The 17,210-nt window shown below is 42.1% G+C and overlaps 1 protein-coding gene across 1 annotated transcript in view; it reads right to left on the bottom strand.

Moving 5' to 3' along the window:
- LOC127534981 (NACHT, LRR and PYD domains-containing protein 14-like) overlaps positions 1 to 17,210 on the bottom strand; it is a 33,024-nt gene that overhangs the window by 9,165 nt on the left and 6,649 nt on the right. The window contains exons 2-10 of the mRNA XM_051951539.1: positions 16,124 to 16,254; positions 15,825 to 15,932; positions 14,837 to 15,072; positions 12,875 to 14,717; positions 10,850 to 11,023; positions 9,789 to 9,962; positions 6,228 to 6,404; positions 5,443 to 5,616; positions 1,217 to 1,393 (exon numbers count right to left, since the gene is read on the bottom strand). Of these exons, the coding sequence (XP_051807499.1) occupies positions 1,217 to 1,393; positions 5,443 to 5,616; positions 6,228 to 6,404; positions 9,789 to 9,962; positions 10,850 to 11,023; positions 12,875 to 14,717; positions 14,837 to 15,072; positions 15,825 to 15,932; positions 16,124 to 16,239 (3,179 nt within the window). The 5' untranslated portion in view covers positions 16,240 to 16,254. The remainder of the gene's footprint in view (positions 1 to 1,216; positions 1,394 to 5,442; positions 5,617 to 6,227; positions 6,405 to 9,788; positions 9,963 to 10,849; positions 11,024 to 12,874; positions 14,718 to 14,836; positions 15,073 to 15,824; positions 15,933 to 16,123; positions 16,255 to 17,210) is intronic.

The following is a 17,210-nucleotide window of genomic DNA, read 5'->3' as shown; positions in this document are numbered from 1 at the left end:
GTGAAATAAGAGCCGCTGGTTTACAGGCTTCAGTCTCACTGATCTCAGAGTGTGACAAACATCAGACTGATCAGCTGATCACTGTTGAAATGAGACAACAGACAGAGAGATCAGATCTGATGGACACTTTGATGAAGGAGGACCACTGTCTCTGCACATCTGGAAGGCTGTCAGCTGGAATCAGCGTCATTTCCTCAACACATCAACACAACAACAGTCGGCTTCACATCCACTCAAACACACCATGACAACAAGCTTGTGGCTCCTCTGATTGGCTGACTGCTGTCTCTGTGTTTCTGTCACCGTTCTGCTCTCACAGCTTCACTGAGAAGCTGCAGGTTTACAGGAGACACTGGATCTTTGCTTTGATACTGACTGTGTGTTGTGGAAAACTGAAGAAAGCAGCAGAGACTGATGGAACCTTCTACTTACTCCAGAGTCTTCAGGCTGCAGTCTGGACTCTCCACAAGATCTAACAGATGTTTCACTGATGAATCCTGCAGGTTGTTTACTCTCAGGTCCAGATGTTCCAGATGGGAGGGGTTGGACTTCAGAGCTGAGACCAGAGAATCACAGCTGATCTCTGACAAACTGCAGCCCTCCAATCTGAATAAAGAATCAAAGATGTAGATCAAATCATTGATGATCCATCAGATGTGTTCAGGTTCTCAATGTGCAGATCAACATTACTTTGTCCTCATCAATCAGCTTTTCTCTAAAAGCAGCACAGTGACTTTGTCCTTCTCTTATTGTGGATCATCATCATGTCAGCCTTCTACACACATCATCCACATGTCAGCTCAACATTCATCCACCTATTCATGTCCACACATCAATAACATGCTGCATCATCAACAGGATCAGGATCAGTCAAATAAAACTCAACACAAACCAAAGAAATATTTCTGCTTCACTCACTAAACTTTGTCACTTCAAACTGATCTGAGTTCAGAAGATCTTCTGGATCCAGATGTGACTCTTCAGCACAAATTACAAACATTCATTTACTTTAACAACTAACACTCAACATTTTCTACACTTTCTGCTACAAACACTCCACTTTTGTCACAACAAACTGAATTTAGGACAAAACAGAAAATCTGAACCAGAGCAGATTTACAGCTTCATGGATGGAAGTTCTGTTGAACAGAAATGAGCTTCAGTTGTCATTAAACACATCAGATCTACAACAGTAACAGACAGACAGTGAACTGACTCCAGAGTCTTCAGGATGCAGTCTGGACTCTCCAGAAAACCACTCAGATGTTTCACTCCTGAATCCTTCAGCTCTTTGTTCCAGCTCAGGTCCAGATGTTCCAGATGGGAGGGGTTGGACTTCAGAGCTGAGATCAGAGAATCACAGCTGATCTCTGACAAACTGCAGAGCTCCAATCTGAATAAAGAATAAAAGATGTGAGTTGAGGAGACAAAGTTCCTGATTGAAATCATTCAGAGTTTCATTTTGCCTTCAGAGCTGCAGAAATCTGGATTTCTTTTTTTGAAATTCTCTTCATATTTGAATTGAAAAGGCAAATTATTACGATTCCAAACATGTCGTATTTACAGCAACAAAGACTGTGTTGTCTTTCCAATATTTTCATTCTTTACATCACTCTTTTTGATGCAGAACAACAACAGAACGGGGGAGCCAGACATTTGTAGTCATCTTCACAACATTTGAGAGAGAAAAAATCATGAATAAAAGATTTTAGACAAAGAAAACTGATTGTATCTAGTTGTGAGTAGATTCAAGTAAAATCATGCCTTATGGCTTTTACATACTCAGTCCATCTTAGAGAACTTCTCTTTCTGCACTTTCAGGGAAAATGTCAACTTTTCCATCATGTAGACCTCGTGTACAATGTCAGTCTATTCCTCAGTAGTGGGTGGTTCCACTTTTAACCACTTTCTCCTCATGCTTTTCTGATTCCTTGCCAATAATATACAAAGTCATTTCTTGTCATTAACATCACAGTTGTCAAACAGAATGTCGCCCAAATACATGACTTCACATTGAAAAGGAATATTCTCCAAACAGATTCTTTATGTGTTCATGGACCCGTTCCCAGTAAGGTCTAATAATCTGGCAGTCAGAACACATGAAAGTGGTTGGCTTCATTAGCTCCACAGAGTCTCCAACAGGTAGCACCCCGACCCAGACGTGGCTTCTGAACAGGTGGAACAAAAAATCTCACCTTTTTCCAGCACAACTCTCTCCATGTATTTGAACCTGTTGAGACCCGCTGTAGCTGACATGTTCTCTCCCAGCTCTCACTAGATATTGAAACATTTCCTTCTCTTTCCCATTTCCTCTTCATCTATTCTGTCTTGTCTTTTTCAACTGTAAAATGCCATGATAGAGCTTAGATACAATTCTGTTGCATGATCCGGATTTGAGTAAAGATACAAACACCTGTAGGAACCCTGTAGCTCCTCTTCCAGGTTCCACTTTTAAGTTCTGCTTAAAGTAATGTCTGACCTGCAAGTACCTGGAAAAGTGCTCTGACCGTAATCCCTGTTTATTCCGTAGTGCTTCAAAGCTTTGGAATGTACCATCATCATGGATAAAGGAACAATAGTTTGCTACAACTTTAAGCTCCAATTCCTAAATCTGCTGTCGTACTTATTAGGTGTAAACTCAGAGTTGTACGCACACCACCTCCACATTTTGGCCAAGTCTCCTAAATTGCAGATTTTCACAATTTCCTGCCAGGATTTCAAAACAATGTCTGACAGGGTTCCTCTGAAACCATCACTTCTTTCTGGAGTTTGCTGTCTGCTAATAGGGCCATTACTGGGATTCCTTTTACTTTTGGACCTTCTAAGTCCTTCCATCCTGCCGTGTATGTTGGTGAATAGAAACAAATGAACCGTCTCAGCTGGGCTGAGTAGGAATATTCTTGGAGGCAGGGAAGGCCCATTCCACCTCTTTCTTTTCTTAATTGCACAGTTTTAGATTTAATCCTGCCTCTTGTACGCTGCCATAGAAACCTTGAAATGACCCTGTCCCATTCTTCACATTGATTGTGTGGTATTTGGACTGGTAGACACTGAAACAGGTAAAGCATTCTTGGAGCACGTTCATTCTGACTGACTCAATCCTGGAGTAGAAGTTGAGCAGATAAAGCCACTGTCTTTACTTCAGTCATCTCACAGCTCCAAATGCTGGAAAGGATGAAGGAGAGAGTTTGTGCCGCTGGTGAGCTTCCACTTAAACTGTTGCAGTGATGAGACACACAACAGGTGCTGACAGGTGAGGAGATTCTTCTACTCACTGACTTCTATCAGCTCAGCACAGAGAACTTTAAGGACACTTTAGCTTTGACTCTGGACTCAGTCTGGACTCTATGACTCCCTGCTACATTGAAAAAGAAAAACTAGGCATCATATACATCAGAAGGAAGGCTCATCTCCCTTCCTGATTCAATCAGCTTCAATATGGAATAATCCAAGTTTAAAAATAGGAGCAAAGGTGTTCTTTTGGAAAGACTGGCATGCTGGGAGGATCCAGTTTCTTGGATGTCTCTACCAGAACAACACCCTGAGAACATTGGATGAACTGAGAGAGCTCTACAACATCAGAGGAGAGACTTCTGGAGATTCCTGCAGCTTAGAGACTGTCTATCTAAGAAAACCTCAACAGGGAATAGGTTCTCTAGACAATGCTCTTCATGCTCTAAATTGAAATTATTGAGAAGTCGTCCACACCCGGAAAGACAAATTGACACATTTCCTATTGATCAATTTAGTGGTGCTACCAGAGGTCTAAAAGCTGTATGGGAAAGGGATTTAAAGAAACATACGAGGATGAAGTGTCACGGCTCCCTTCTCACCCCCGTCCTTCCCACCTGACCTCCCCAATACCCTTTTCCCATCTGGTTCTTCCTCCCTCTCCTGTTCCCCTGCCCTGTCTGTCTCGCTGTCTCCCATCCACTCCTCTGCCCTGTCTCTCCCCCTGCAGCTCGGTGCCTGAGTGGAGTCTTGCTTCTCAGCTGACTCCACTCAGGCAATCAACCACCTCCACGGCTCCCGGACAGCTGAGAGACATCACGCTGATTAATCACCCCTGCAATAAGAACCGGCTCATCCTTCCACTCCCTGCCAGATTGTTGAACAAGAACCATGCAGTTCAGTTCGCTCTCTTGCCTCTCACAAGATCTGTTTTGAGTTCCTGCCTTGTTTTCTTACGTTGTTTTTTCCTGCCTCCACACAGTTCAGCTGTCCGGGATCCCTGCCATTCTCCTTCCCCTCCGGCTCTCCCCAGACCAGTCATCACCGGTTTCCCCTGCCTGGACCCCCACTCCTGCCTGGACCCCCACTCCTACTTGGACCCCTTCTGTCCCTGCCTGGAACCCCCCGCTCCTGCACCCTGGTTTTCCCCCACCGAGCCACCATTTCACCCCCAGCAAAAAAACACTTTCATTCCAACCAGCCTTGGTAGTGTGGCTCTCTGCTCGGGTCCAACCAGCTCAGTTCGTGACATGAAGAGTGGAAGAACTCACTGAAACATTTGCTGAAACCAATGAGAGATGCCAGCTCTAAACTAATTCAATTTAAAATATTTAACAGATTGTATTGGACACTGGTGAGAATGTAAAGGACAGGAATGGGACGGTCAGACCTCTGCTGGTGATGCCATACAGACAGAGGTGATCTTGTTCACATGTTCTATGTCTGTCTGAGCCTAGCTACCTACTGGCAGAGGGTCATGGTGAAGATCAGTAGCAGTGTGGGTACAGGGGCTGATTTTACTCCTGCTCTTTACCTCCTGAACAGCCTGAAAGGAAACCAAAGGATGGACGGGAAGAAAGCTCAGAGGATAAAGGTTGACCTTACTACAGCTCAGAGGGTCATACTGAGGCATTGGAGGGTGGACTGCAGCCCTGCTTATTCTGAATGGATCACTGTCTTGGCAGAAACTGCCTCTTATAAGAAACTCATAAACAAAATAAATGGGAATATAGACACCTGTGCAGAAACACCAGAGAATCAAACTTCAATGATACTTGACATATCCATGAACCAAAACCTAGCTGACAGTGCAGGATGTTCAACTGGTGGGACGGAGATGGAATTTAGGTAGAGAGAAAACTGTTTCCTTCCAGACATGCTTGATATCATATTATTTATAATATGGATATTTTTTTTTGTTTGGCTCTCTTTCATTTATTAAATTATCTCCTAACTTTTCATGTTCTCTAATATTTAAAAGTACTTTTAAATTGTTCATATAATTCTACATTATTCTCATTTTTATTTTGTGTTCAATGTATTTATGTATCTCTGCTCTCCTGTGTTATGGATGTTTCTGGAGGGAATAATAAATTTAAATAAAAAGAGAAACTGTTTGGATGATTCACATCAGTCATTAAAACTGATGTGAAAAAAGCAACATGAACTCAAAGATGAGAACTTTGAATCACTGAAAACATGATGTCTGACCTCAGAGTCTTCAGGATGCAGTCTGGACTCTCCAGAAAACCACTCAGATGTTTCACTGATGAATCCTTCAGGTTGTTTCTGCTCAGGTCCAGATGTTCCAGATGGGAGGGGTTGGACTTCAGAGCTGAGACCAGAGAATCACAGCTGATCTCTGACAACCTGCACCACTCCAATCTGAATAAAGAATGAAAGATGGAGATCAAATCATTGATGATCCATCAGATGTGTTCAGGTTCTCAATGTGCAGATCAACATTACTTTGTCCTCATCAATCAGCTTTTCTCTAAAAGCAGCACAGTGACTTTGTCCTTCTCTTATTGTGGATCATCATCATGTCAGCCTTCTACACACATCATCCACATGTCAGCTCAACATTCATCCACCTATTCATGTCCACACATCAATAACATGCTGCATCATCAACAGGATCAGGATCAGTCAAATAAAACTCAACACAAACCAAAGAAATATTTCTGCTTCACTCACTAAACTTTGTCACTTCAAACTGATCTGAGTTCAGAAGATCTTCTGGATCCAGATGTGACTCTTCAGCACAAATTACAAACATTCATTTACTTTAACAACTAACACTCAACATTTTCTACACTTTCTGATACAAACACTCCACTTTTGTCACAACAAACTGAATTCAGGACAAAAACAGAAAATCTGAACCAGAGCAGATTTACAGCTTCATGGATGGAAGTTCTGTTGAACAGAAATGAGCTTCAGTTGTCATTAAACATATCAGATCTACAACAGTAACAGACAGACAGTGAACTGACTTCAGAGTCTTCAGGATGCAGTCTGGACTCTCCAGAAAACCACTCAGATGTTTCACTCCTGAATCCTTCAGCTCCTTGTTCCAGCTCAGGTCCAGATGTTCCAGATGGGAGGGGTTGGACTTCAGAGCTGAGACCAGAGAATCACAGCTGATCTCTGACAAACTGCAGTCCACCAATCTGAATAAAGAATAAAAGATGTGAGTTGAGGAGACAAAGTTCCTGATTGAAATCATTCAGAGTTTCATTTTGCCTTCAGAGCTGCAGAAATCTGGATTTCTTTTTTTGAAATTCTCTTTTCATTTGAATTGAAAAGGCAAATTATTACGATTCCAAACATGTCGTATTTACAGCAACAAAGACTGTGTTGTCTTTCCAATATTTTCATTCTTTACATCACTCTTTTTGATGCAGAACAACAACAGAACGGGGGAGCCAGACATTTGTAGTCATCTTCACAACATTTGAGAGAGAAAAAAAACAATTAATTAAAAGATTTTAGACAAAGAAAACTGACTGTATCTAGTTGTGAGTAGATTCAAGTAAAATCATGCCTTATGGCTTTTACATACTCAGTCCATCTTAGAGAACTTCTCTTTCTACACTTTCAGGGAAAATGTCAACTTTTCCATCATGTAAACCTCGTGTACAATGTCAGTCTATTCCTCAGTAGTGGGTGGTTCCACTTTTAACCACTTTCTCCTCATGCTTTTCTGATTCCTTGCCAATAATATACAAAGTCATTTCTTGTCATTAACATCACAGTTGTCAAACAGAATGTCGCCCAAATACATGACTTCACATTGAAAAGGAATATTCTCCCAAACAGATTCTTTATGTGTTCATGGACCCGTTCCCAGTAAGGTCTAATAATCTGGCAGTCAGAACACATGAAAGTGGTTGGCTTCATTAGCTCCACAGAGTCTCCAACAGGTAGCACCCCGACCCAGACGTGGCTTCTGAACAGGTGGAACAAAAAATCTCACCTTTTTCCAGCACAACTCTCTCCATGTATTTGAACCTGTTGAGACCCGCTGTAGCTGACATGTTCTCTCCCAGCTCTCACTAGATATTGAAACATTTCCTTCTCTTTCCCATTTCCTCTTCATCTATTCTGTCTTGTCTTTTTCAACTGTAAAATGCCATGATAGAGCTTACATACAATTCTGTTGCATGATCTGGATTTGAGTAAAGATACAAACACCTGTAGGAACCCTGTAGCTCCTCTTCCAGGTTCCACTTTTAAGTTCTGCTTAAAGTAATGTCTGACCTGCAAGTACCTGGAAAAGTGCTCTGACCGTAATCCCTGTTTATTCCGTAGTGCTTCAAAGCTTTGGAATGTACCATCATCATGGATAAAGGAACAATAGTTTGCTACAACTTTAAGCTCCAATTCCTAAATCTGCTGTCGTACTTATTAGGTGTAAACTCTGAGTTGTACGCACACCACCTCCACATTTTGGGCAAGTCTCCTACATTGAAGATTTTCACAATTTCCTGCCAGGATTTCAAAACAATGTCTGACAGGGTTCCTCTGAAACCATCACTTCTTTCTGGAGTTTGCTGTCTGCTAATAGGGCCATTACTGGGATTCCTTTTACTTTTGGACCTTCTAAGTCCTTCCATCCTGCCGTGTATGTTGGTGAATAGAAACAAATGAACCGTCTCAGCTGGGCTGAGTAGGAATATTCTTGGAGGCAGGGAAGGCCCATTCCACCTCTTTCTTTTCTTAATTGCACAGTTTTAGATTTAATCCTGCCTCTTGTACGCTGCCATAGAAACCTTGAAATGACCCTGTCCCATTCTTCACATTGATTGTGTGGTATTTGGACTGGTAGACACTGAAACAGGTAAAGCATTCTTGGAGCACGTTCATTCTGACTGACTCAATCCTGGAGTAGAAGTTGAGCAGATAAAGCCACTGTCTTTACTTCAGTCATCTCACAGCTCCAAATGCTGGAAAGGATGAAGGAGAGAGTTTGTGCCGCTGGTGAGCTTCCACTTAAACTGTTGCAGTGATGAGACACACAACAGGTGCTGACAGGTGAGGAGATTCTTCTACTCACTGACTTCTATCAGCTCAGCACAGAGAACTTTAAGGACACTTTAGCTTTGACTCTGGACTCAGTCTGGACTTTATGACTCCCTGCTACATTGAAAAAGAAAAACTAGGCATCATATACATCAGAAGGAAGGCTCATCTCCCTTCCTGATTCAATCAGTTTCAATATGGAATAATCCAAGTTTAAAAATAGGAGCAAAGGTGTTCTTTTGGAAAGACTGGCATGCTGGGGGGATCCAGTTTCTTGGATGTCTCTACCAGAACAACACCCTGAGAACATTGGATGAACTGAGAGAGCTCTACAACATCAGAGGAGAGACTTCTGGAGATTCCTGCAGCTTAGAGACTGTCTATCTAAGAAAACCTCAACAGGGAATAGGTTCTCTAGACAATGCTCTTCATGCTCTAAATTGAAATTGTTGAGAAGTCGTCCACACCTGGAAAGACAAATTTACACATTTCCTATTGATCAATTTAGTGGTGCTACCAGAGGTCTAAAAGCTGTATGGGAAAGGGATTTAAAGAAACATACGAGGATGAAGAGTGGAATAACTCACTGAAACATTTGCTGAAACCAATGAGAGATGCCAGCTCTAAACTAATTCAATTTAAAATATTTAACAGATTGTATTGGACACTGGTGAGAATGTAAAGGACAGGAATGGGACGGTCAGACCTCTGCTGGTGATGCCATACAGACAGAGGTGATCTTGTTCACATGTTCTATGTCTGTCTGAGCCTAGCTACCTACTGGCAGAGGGTCATGGTGAAGATCAGTAGCAGTGTGGGTACAGGGGCTGATTTTACTCCTGCTCTTTACCTCCTGAACAGCCTGAAAGGAAACCAAAGGATGGACGGGAAGAAAGCTCAGAGGATAAAGGTTGACCTTACTACAGCTCAGAGGGTCATACTGAGGCATTGGAGGGTGGACTGCAGCCCTGCTTATTCTGAATGGATCACTGTCTTGGCAGAAACTGCCTCTTATAAGAAACTCATAAACAAAATAAATGGGAATATGGACACCTGTGCAGAAACACCAGAGAATCAAACTTCAATGATACTTGACATATCCATGAACCAAAACCGAGCTGACAGTGCAGGATGTTCAACTGGTGGGACGGAGATGGAATTTAGGTAGAGAGAAAACTGTTTCCTTCCAGACATGCTTGACATCATATTATTTATAATATTGATTTTTTTCGTTCGGCTCTCTTTACTTTATTAAATTATCTCCTAACTTGTCATGTACTCTAATATTTAAATGTACTGATAAATTGTTCATATAATTCTACATTCTAATCATTTTTATTTTGTGTTCAATGTATTTATGTATCTCTGTTCTCCTGTGTTATGGATGCTTCTGGAGGGAATAATAAAAAGTAGAATTAGGAAAAAAAGAAAAAGTGTTTGGATGATTCACACCAGACATTAAAACTGATGTGAAAAAAGCAACATTAACTCAAAGATGAGAACTTTGAATCACTGAAAACATGATGTCTGACCTCAGAGTCTTCAGGATGCAGTCTGGACTCTCCAGAAAACCACTCAGATGTTTCACTGATGAATCCTTCAGGTTGCTCCATCTCAGGTCCAGATGTTCCAGATGGGAGGGGTTGGACTTCAGAGCTGAGATCAGAGAATCACAGCTGATCTCTGACAACCTGCACCACTCCAATCTGAATAAAGAATGAAAGATGGAGATCAAATCATTGATGATCCATCAGATGTGTTCAGGTTCTCAATGTGCAGATCAACATTACTTTGTCCTCATCAATCAGCTTTTCTCTAAAAGCAGCACAGTGACTTTGTCCTTCTCTTATTGTGGATCATCATCATGTCAGCCTTCTACACACATCATCCACATGTCAGCTCAACATTCATCCACCTATTCATGTCCACACATCAGTAACATCTGCTGACCTCAGTCCACTCTCTCATTACAGGATCAACATCAAATCTCTTCATTCTTTCATTTATTCCATCACCTTCTTCTTCTCTGGAAATCAGCTTCATAGCTTTGTCTCATTCAAATCTTCCAGTGTGTCTTCCATCAACAGTCTCACGTCATCTGTACATTACAGAGGGATTCTGATTCCTGCTGTCCACACTGACTGTCCACTGCTCTCTTCCGAACACAACTCCACTGGAATGAATCACTTCATCAGCTCACACTAACATCAAGCTTCAGCTTCTGACTGACACTAATCAGGTTCCAGACTGTTGACAACTGAACTCCTCTTTGACTTCCTGAGGCTCCACTGCAGCTCAGCACAAACACTGTGGAAACACAAACATACTGACTGGATCTGTGGAAGTCACACTGCTGAAGCCTCACATCACTTTCACATCAGCTTCACATTCAGACACACAGCAGGACTGTGGATTCTGTCCTCCATCTTGGAACTCTGCAGTCAGCTGATCAGGGGATTCATTCACAGACGCTCCAGAAAATAAAATGTCTTCAGACTGTTGCAGAAAAATCCTCAACATTAATAAACCAAAACTTAAAACTACAGTCAAAAATCTGAACTGAATAAATTCCACCAACAGTGAGTGAACTGACCTGAGAGTCTTCAGTTTACAGTTTGGACTCTGCAGTCCTTCACAAAGATGTTTCACTCCTGAATCCTTCAGGTTGTTCTCACTCAGGTCCAGATGTTCCAGATGGGAGGGGTTGGACTTCAGAGCTGAGGCCACAACTTCACAGTGACTCTCTGAGAGTTCACAGTCAGAAAGTCTGTAATGAGACATAAATGATAAAACATGTTGTTATGAGAGAGGACACTTGATATTTCCTGCTGATAACATTTTCTGTCCTGTTTTTACTGGACTCAGGATATTGTGACTGAGTTGAGCTCAGTGAACATTTCCAGTAAAAGATGATGATGTCTCTGCTGTGGACCTGCTGCTGTCAGCTTCATCTCCATCACTCAACATTTACAGTCTGCTGTCAAACGCTACACAAATCAAACTGATCACTGGACAACATCACACCTGAACATCATTAATATGAACATCAGGAAATATTCTGATGTGACGACTGAGTCAACTTTTGTCCTCAACGTTCTTTTGTGAGATTCTGAAAAACTTGTTCAGCACAAACACAAAGAACAAACCAGTAAAGTTGAATTATTTCCACCATAAAGTCTCACAAACATGTTATCAGAGTTTGTAGCATTAAAAACACAACTCTGAGCTTTGTGTCAATCAGATCTCTGGAAACAGTCTGACTTCTAGCATTCTGCTCTGATATATTCACACCTCTGAACATTTCCTGATACGACTCTTCTCTGCAGCAACAAGACAGAAAACACCAGAGTTTCTCTCTGAGGAACTGAATATCAGGAAAGACGTCAAATCTAGACTCTGGAACACGACTTCTCTCTTTAAAATCAACAGCTGAAGGCTCAGTAGTGTGGTTGATTTGTTTCCTGATGGTCTGAATGTTTCGTGTTTTCAACAGTGTTTTCTTTTCTGTAAGTGGCAGTAGGGATTGGTCAGTTTGTTTTATGGGGGTGGATTTTTTAATTGATATTTTTTAGTTCTTTTTTATATTGTTAAAATTTCAATAAAGATATCAAACACTAAAACCAACAGCTGAGTTCAGATCAGTAAAATGCTCCATGACTCAGTTCAACACACTTTGCAGCGTCAGTCTTTGTATGATCAGTAGTTTATGGAGCCTCATGTCCACGTTAACAAGCTTTAGACAGAAACTGTTGGACAAGAGACTCAATCACTTCACTGATCTCAGGATTATTCTCCACCTGAGAAACCAAATCACTGTTCCAGCATCAACATCATCTCATCATTGTCACATGTGGCCACAGCAGCTGCTTCAGCTCACTTTACTCACTTTAAACTCACTTTAAATCATCACATTCATTTTTCTATCCAGAACATTTCTGAAACAACTTCTAAGTCATTTAAAGGCAGAAAAACTCAACGGACACATGACACTCAAAAAAGAAGAAATAAAGAGTCAGCAAAGAAAAGCAGGAACAATGATTAAAAAAAACAAAGAACTCAATAGAAATCCATTCATAACAGTGACAGCAAGAAATTAATCAAATTCATTCTTCCAGACTTAAAAAATGTTGTTTGTAAATGATACAGATCTTATTTTAAACTCTAAAGAGAGAAATCAGGTCAAAGCTGTTTGTCTGATTAGAAAAGATTTCAGAACCTCCTGATGTGAAAATAACTTCACTGCTTCACTGAAAACTGTAAAATGCTTCCACATAAAGAACCTCTACAGTTCTTCATGAGTTTCAGCAGATCTGCATGTTTCCTCCATCAGCCAAAGAAAGAATCTCAGAAGAAAAAAACTGTCTGATGGAACAATTATTAGAATTAAAGAGAAAAACTGTCTTCATTCATTTATCAGCTTCAAACACAAGAAAATGAAAAATCTACATTTTCACAGCGTTTGAAGCAGCTGAAGAACATCTGAGACTAAACACAGCTGACATGTGATGTTTGAAATAAACAAGTGGAACATTAAGAAGAATGAGATGTTCTAGTGAGAACATCTGAAGAACTGAACTACTGATCTACACTGACTGATGTTCATCACATCTGGACTCACCCAGCCTTTCTGCAGTTCCTCACAGCTGGAATCAGTCTCAGTTTTCCCTCCACTGATGTTCTGTACTTCTTCAGGTCCAACTCATCCAGAACCTCCTCTGACATCTGCAGCATGGAGGCCAGAGCTGAGCAGTGGATCTCAGAGAGTTCCTTCTCTGATCTGTTCTCTGACTGCAGGAACTCTTGGATCTCCTGATGGACTGAGAGATCCTTCATCTCCATCAGACAGTGGAAGATGTTGATGCTTCTGTCTGGAGACATTTCATAACTGTTCATCTCCTTCAGGTTCTTGATGATTGTCTGGATCGTTTCTGGACGGATCTTTGTCTGACCCATCAGACCTCCTAAGAGTCTCTGGTTGGACTCCAGACAGAGGCCATGAAGGAAACGAACAAACAGGTCCAGGTGACCATTTTTACTTCTGAGGGATTTCTCCATGACTCTGTTCAGGAAAACACCCAGATTGCCTATGTTCCAGTATTGCCGGTCATCTACCAGGAGCCGACTCATAGTGGGTCTCTTCTTGTCTTTCCATTCTTCTCCCAGGAACTTCTCCAGCACCTCAGTGTTCCCGTTGGTGTGACAGTGGAACATGTAGACTGCAGCCAGAAACTCCTGAACGCTCAGATGAACAAAGCAGTAGACTGGTTTCTGGAACATCACACACTCTCTTCTGAAGATCTGGGTACAAACTCCTGACAACACCGAGGCCTCTGTCACATCCAGACCACACTGCTCCAGGTCTTCTTGGTAGAACATGATGTTTCCTTTCTCCAGATGTTCAAAGGCCAGCCTCCCCAGCTTCAGAACAATTTTCTTGTCAGCTTTCGTCAGCTCCTGTGGACTCGTCTCATGTCCCTCATGGTACTTGTTCTTCTTCCTGTGTGTCTGAACCAGCAGGAAGTGTGAGAACATGTCAGTCATGGTCTTGGGCAGCTCTCCTCTCTGCACTGTGCTCAACATGTGCTCCAGAACTGTAGCAGTGATCCAGCAGAACACTGGGAGTCGACACATGATGTGGAGGTTCCTGGATGTCTTCATGTGGGAGATGATTGTGCTGGAGCGCTCTTCATCACTGAACCTCCTCCTGAAGTACTCCTCCTTCTGGCCGTCGGTGAAGCCTCGTACTTCTGTTAACCTGTCCACGTGTTTAGGAGGGATCTGATTGGCTGCCGCAGGGCGGGAAGTGATCCAGACCAGAGCCGAGGGAAGCAGATTCCCCTCCATGAGGTTCACCAGCAGAACGTCCAGCGACGACTTCTGGCTGACGTCAGACACAACCTCCCTGTTGGAGAAATCCAGTGAAAGTCTGCTTTCATCCAGACCGTCAAAGATGAACAAAAGTTTACAGACAGCCAGCTGCTCTGCCGTCACCTTCTGTAACGTTGGATGGAAAACATGGAGCAGCGTGAGAAGACTGTGCTGCTCATCTCTGATCAAGTTCAGCTCCCTGAACGGAAGCACCACCACCACACTGACGTCTTGGTTTTCTCCGCCCTCTGCCCAGTCCAGAGTGAACTTCCGCACTGAGAAGGTTTTTCCGATGCCAGCCACGCCGTTGGTCAGGACCACTCTGATGGCTCTCTGCTGCTCAGGTAAGGCTTTGAAGATGTCCTGGCACCTGATGGGAATGTCATGGAGGCTCTTCTTGGAATCTGTCTCCAGCTGTTTCACCTCATGTTGGACATCAGCCTCTCCACTGTGTCCCTCTGTGATGTAGAGCTCAGTGTAGATCCTGTTCAGGAGGGTTCCACCTCCTGTTTCATCACTTCCTTCAGTCACATGTTCACATCTCCTCCTCAGACTCATCTTATGTTCCTGCAGAACCTCCTGCAGACCAACACCTGCTCACAGACCAGACAAACAATCAGACTCAACAAACACAAACATCTTTCATGTCTGGACAACACAACAACAAGCTCAGTTTCCACACATCAGTCCACCAGCAGATGTTCAGTCTTACTTTGTCCACAGCTGCTCTGACTGGCTGTCTGCAGTCCACCTCTGGTTCTGGATCTTTTTCCACACTGGGGACAGGAGGAGTGTCCTGATGGAGCAGACTGGTCCCAGTATGAGCTGATGCACTGTCTGCAGAACCAGTGTCCACAGCTGCTAGAGACCGGATCCTTCAGGACGTCCTGACACCGAGCACAGCAGGACGGCTGCTCCTCCACACAAACTCTCCTCCTCTTCATCACTCTGTCAACACATTTATTCATCACTCAGATCATCTGGAGAAAAACATCCACATCTGACACCACAGTGCAGAAGAGAACAGTAAAAGTGAGGCTACTGTTCTGTCTGAGTTCATCTGTTAATAAAAAGCTGTTTCCTTTTATTATTAACTCCAGTCAATTCTTTTCCCATCAGCTGTCTGATTAAACTCTGACTGATCTGCCTGCAGTTTGCTGTTAATACAAACTCAACACTTTGTGCAGCAGCTTCACAGTAACAGCCTTCCATCACAGACAGCTGCTTCTGTTCTTCACTGCTTTACACTCACTTTGATCAGCTCAGCTCGGCTCAGTTCACTTTCAACTCAGAGTAGAAATCATGTAAAAACTGTGACAGAGCAGCAGCCTCAGACTCACAGCGTTCAGCTTTCATTTCAAACATCTGGATCATTAGAACCAGGAACCAAAGAAGACCAACCACAACATCAACTACACATCTGGAGAACATTCTTTCACTCTGAAAATCTTTACAGTGGCTTCAACATTGGGCTGAAGATGTTTGAATATTGGGTGTAAATAGTGAAATCCAGGTTTTCAGGTGTTTTACCACAGAAACGCCATCAGAACTTCTGCTTCTAAAACCCAGACCAGGATCCATCTCAGTCTGAAAGAGTTCTGCATTCTGACCACTGTGTGACTGTTTCAGCAGAACATCTTCCTTCATCCTAAAACCTTCATCTTCCATCAGGTCAGTTTACAGCAGAAACACTTTCTTACTTTGTGTCTGAGGGTTCAGGTTCTTTTCTGAACCATAGAGGTTCTTCTCTGGACCGGTCACTCTTCATGGACAGACAGCTGGAGGCTGCAGATTCTTCTCTCTGTCTGCTGAAACACATGTTTGAACTCTCATTAATCACTGATCTATTCTGAGATGAAAACAGGACAAATGATTTCTATTTGTGTCACAAAAACCTTTTCAAAGTTCATTTTAATCTACTGACTCAAATCAACAATATATAACTGATAGATGTAATTATAAAGGAGACACATTAATAAATTAGAGGCAGTTTTCTTACTTTGTGTCTGAGGGTTCAGGTTCTTTACTGAACCATGGAGGATCTCCTTTGGACCGGTCACTCTTCATGGACAGACAGCTGGAGTCTGGAAACTCCTCCTCCTCATAAACACTCATCTTGAGGACTTCAGTCTGAGAGGAAAACCAGCAACACTGACTGAGAGCTCAGGAAATAATAAAAGTCAAAGGAACACACAAGTTCAGATTTGTCTTCATTTCAGTTCTTTGTCCACAGACGTGAACTCTGAAAAAAGTCCTCAGAGAGAAAACTGAAAAGTTGTTTCCTCTTTCCTTCTTTCCTCTTATATTTCACCTCTGATAATAAATCCAAATGTTGCTCAAACAGCGTCTGCAGTTGATCTCTGACACGTCAAACTCTTCATTCATGTTGGAAAACTGTCACACAAAGTGCTGGAAATACTTTCAGATCCCAGTTTATCAGGTGAACCCCAACAGTGTTTCCTTCTTCTGGACCTGGTTCTCTGCTGCACCAACACACCTTTACTTACTGACATCTATAAATATCTGTCCAGTATAAAATGTAGAAGAGGAAGTGAATTAATTTATGAATGCTTTATAGGCCAGTTAGAAGAGGTTCAAAGCTTTGGGCTTTGTGGTGTTTAATTAGTAAATAATTGATGAAAACGTGCAGTTTATTCATGAATAAATAGATTTACTTTCAAACTGCTCCATAAAGTCTTGATAAATGATCTGCAGTGAACTTTATGACTTATTGGAAGCTGATATTTCTTGGTTGGGTTTAGTTTCACTGGATGTGTTTTAAATCCTGCTGATGACCCTGATTACAGAGTATTTCTGACAGCTCAGGTCTGTTATTCTACTGGAGGTGAAACGTTCACAGGAGACTGAGTTAAAGGAGGCGAGAAAAGCTTTTGAGTTCTATCAAAACACTAAGTTTTATCCGCTTCAACTGTTCCTCTTTGTGTGACTTTTATTCATTCTGTAAACTTTCTGTGTTGTTGCTTCTTGTCAGTTTGTGTCGTTAGTCTTCAGGAGGATATCAGCAGATAAAAATGTCAATTAAACCATCAGAAAGTGAACTTTTTAGCAGCTCATCCTACATTTTA

Source organism: Acanthochromis polyacanthus, chromosome 8 (assembly GCF_021347895.1).
Source record: "Acanthochromis polyacanthus isolate Apoly-LR-REF ecotype Palm Island chromosome 8, KAUST_Apoly_ChrSc, whole genome shotgun sequence".
Lineage (NCBI taxonomy): Eukaryota > Metazoa > Chordata > Actinopteri > Pomacentridae > Acanthochromis > Acanthochromis polyacanthus.
This window is presented reverse-complemented; position numbering and strand designations above follow the sequence as displayed.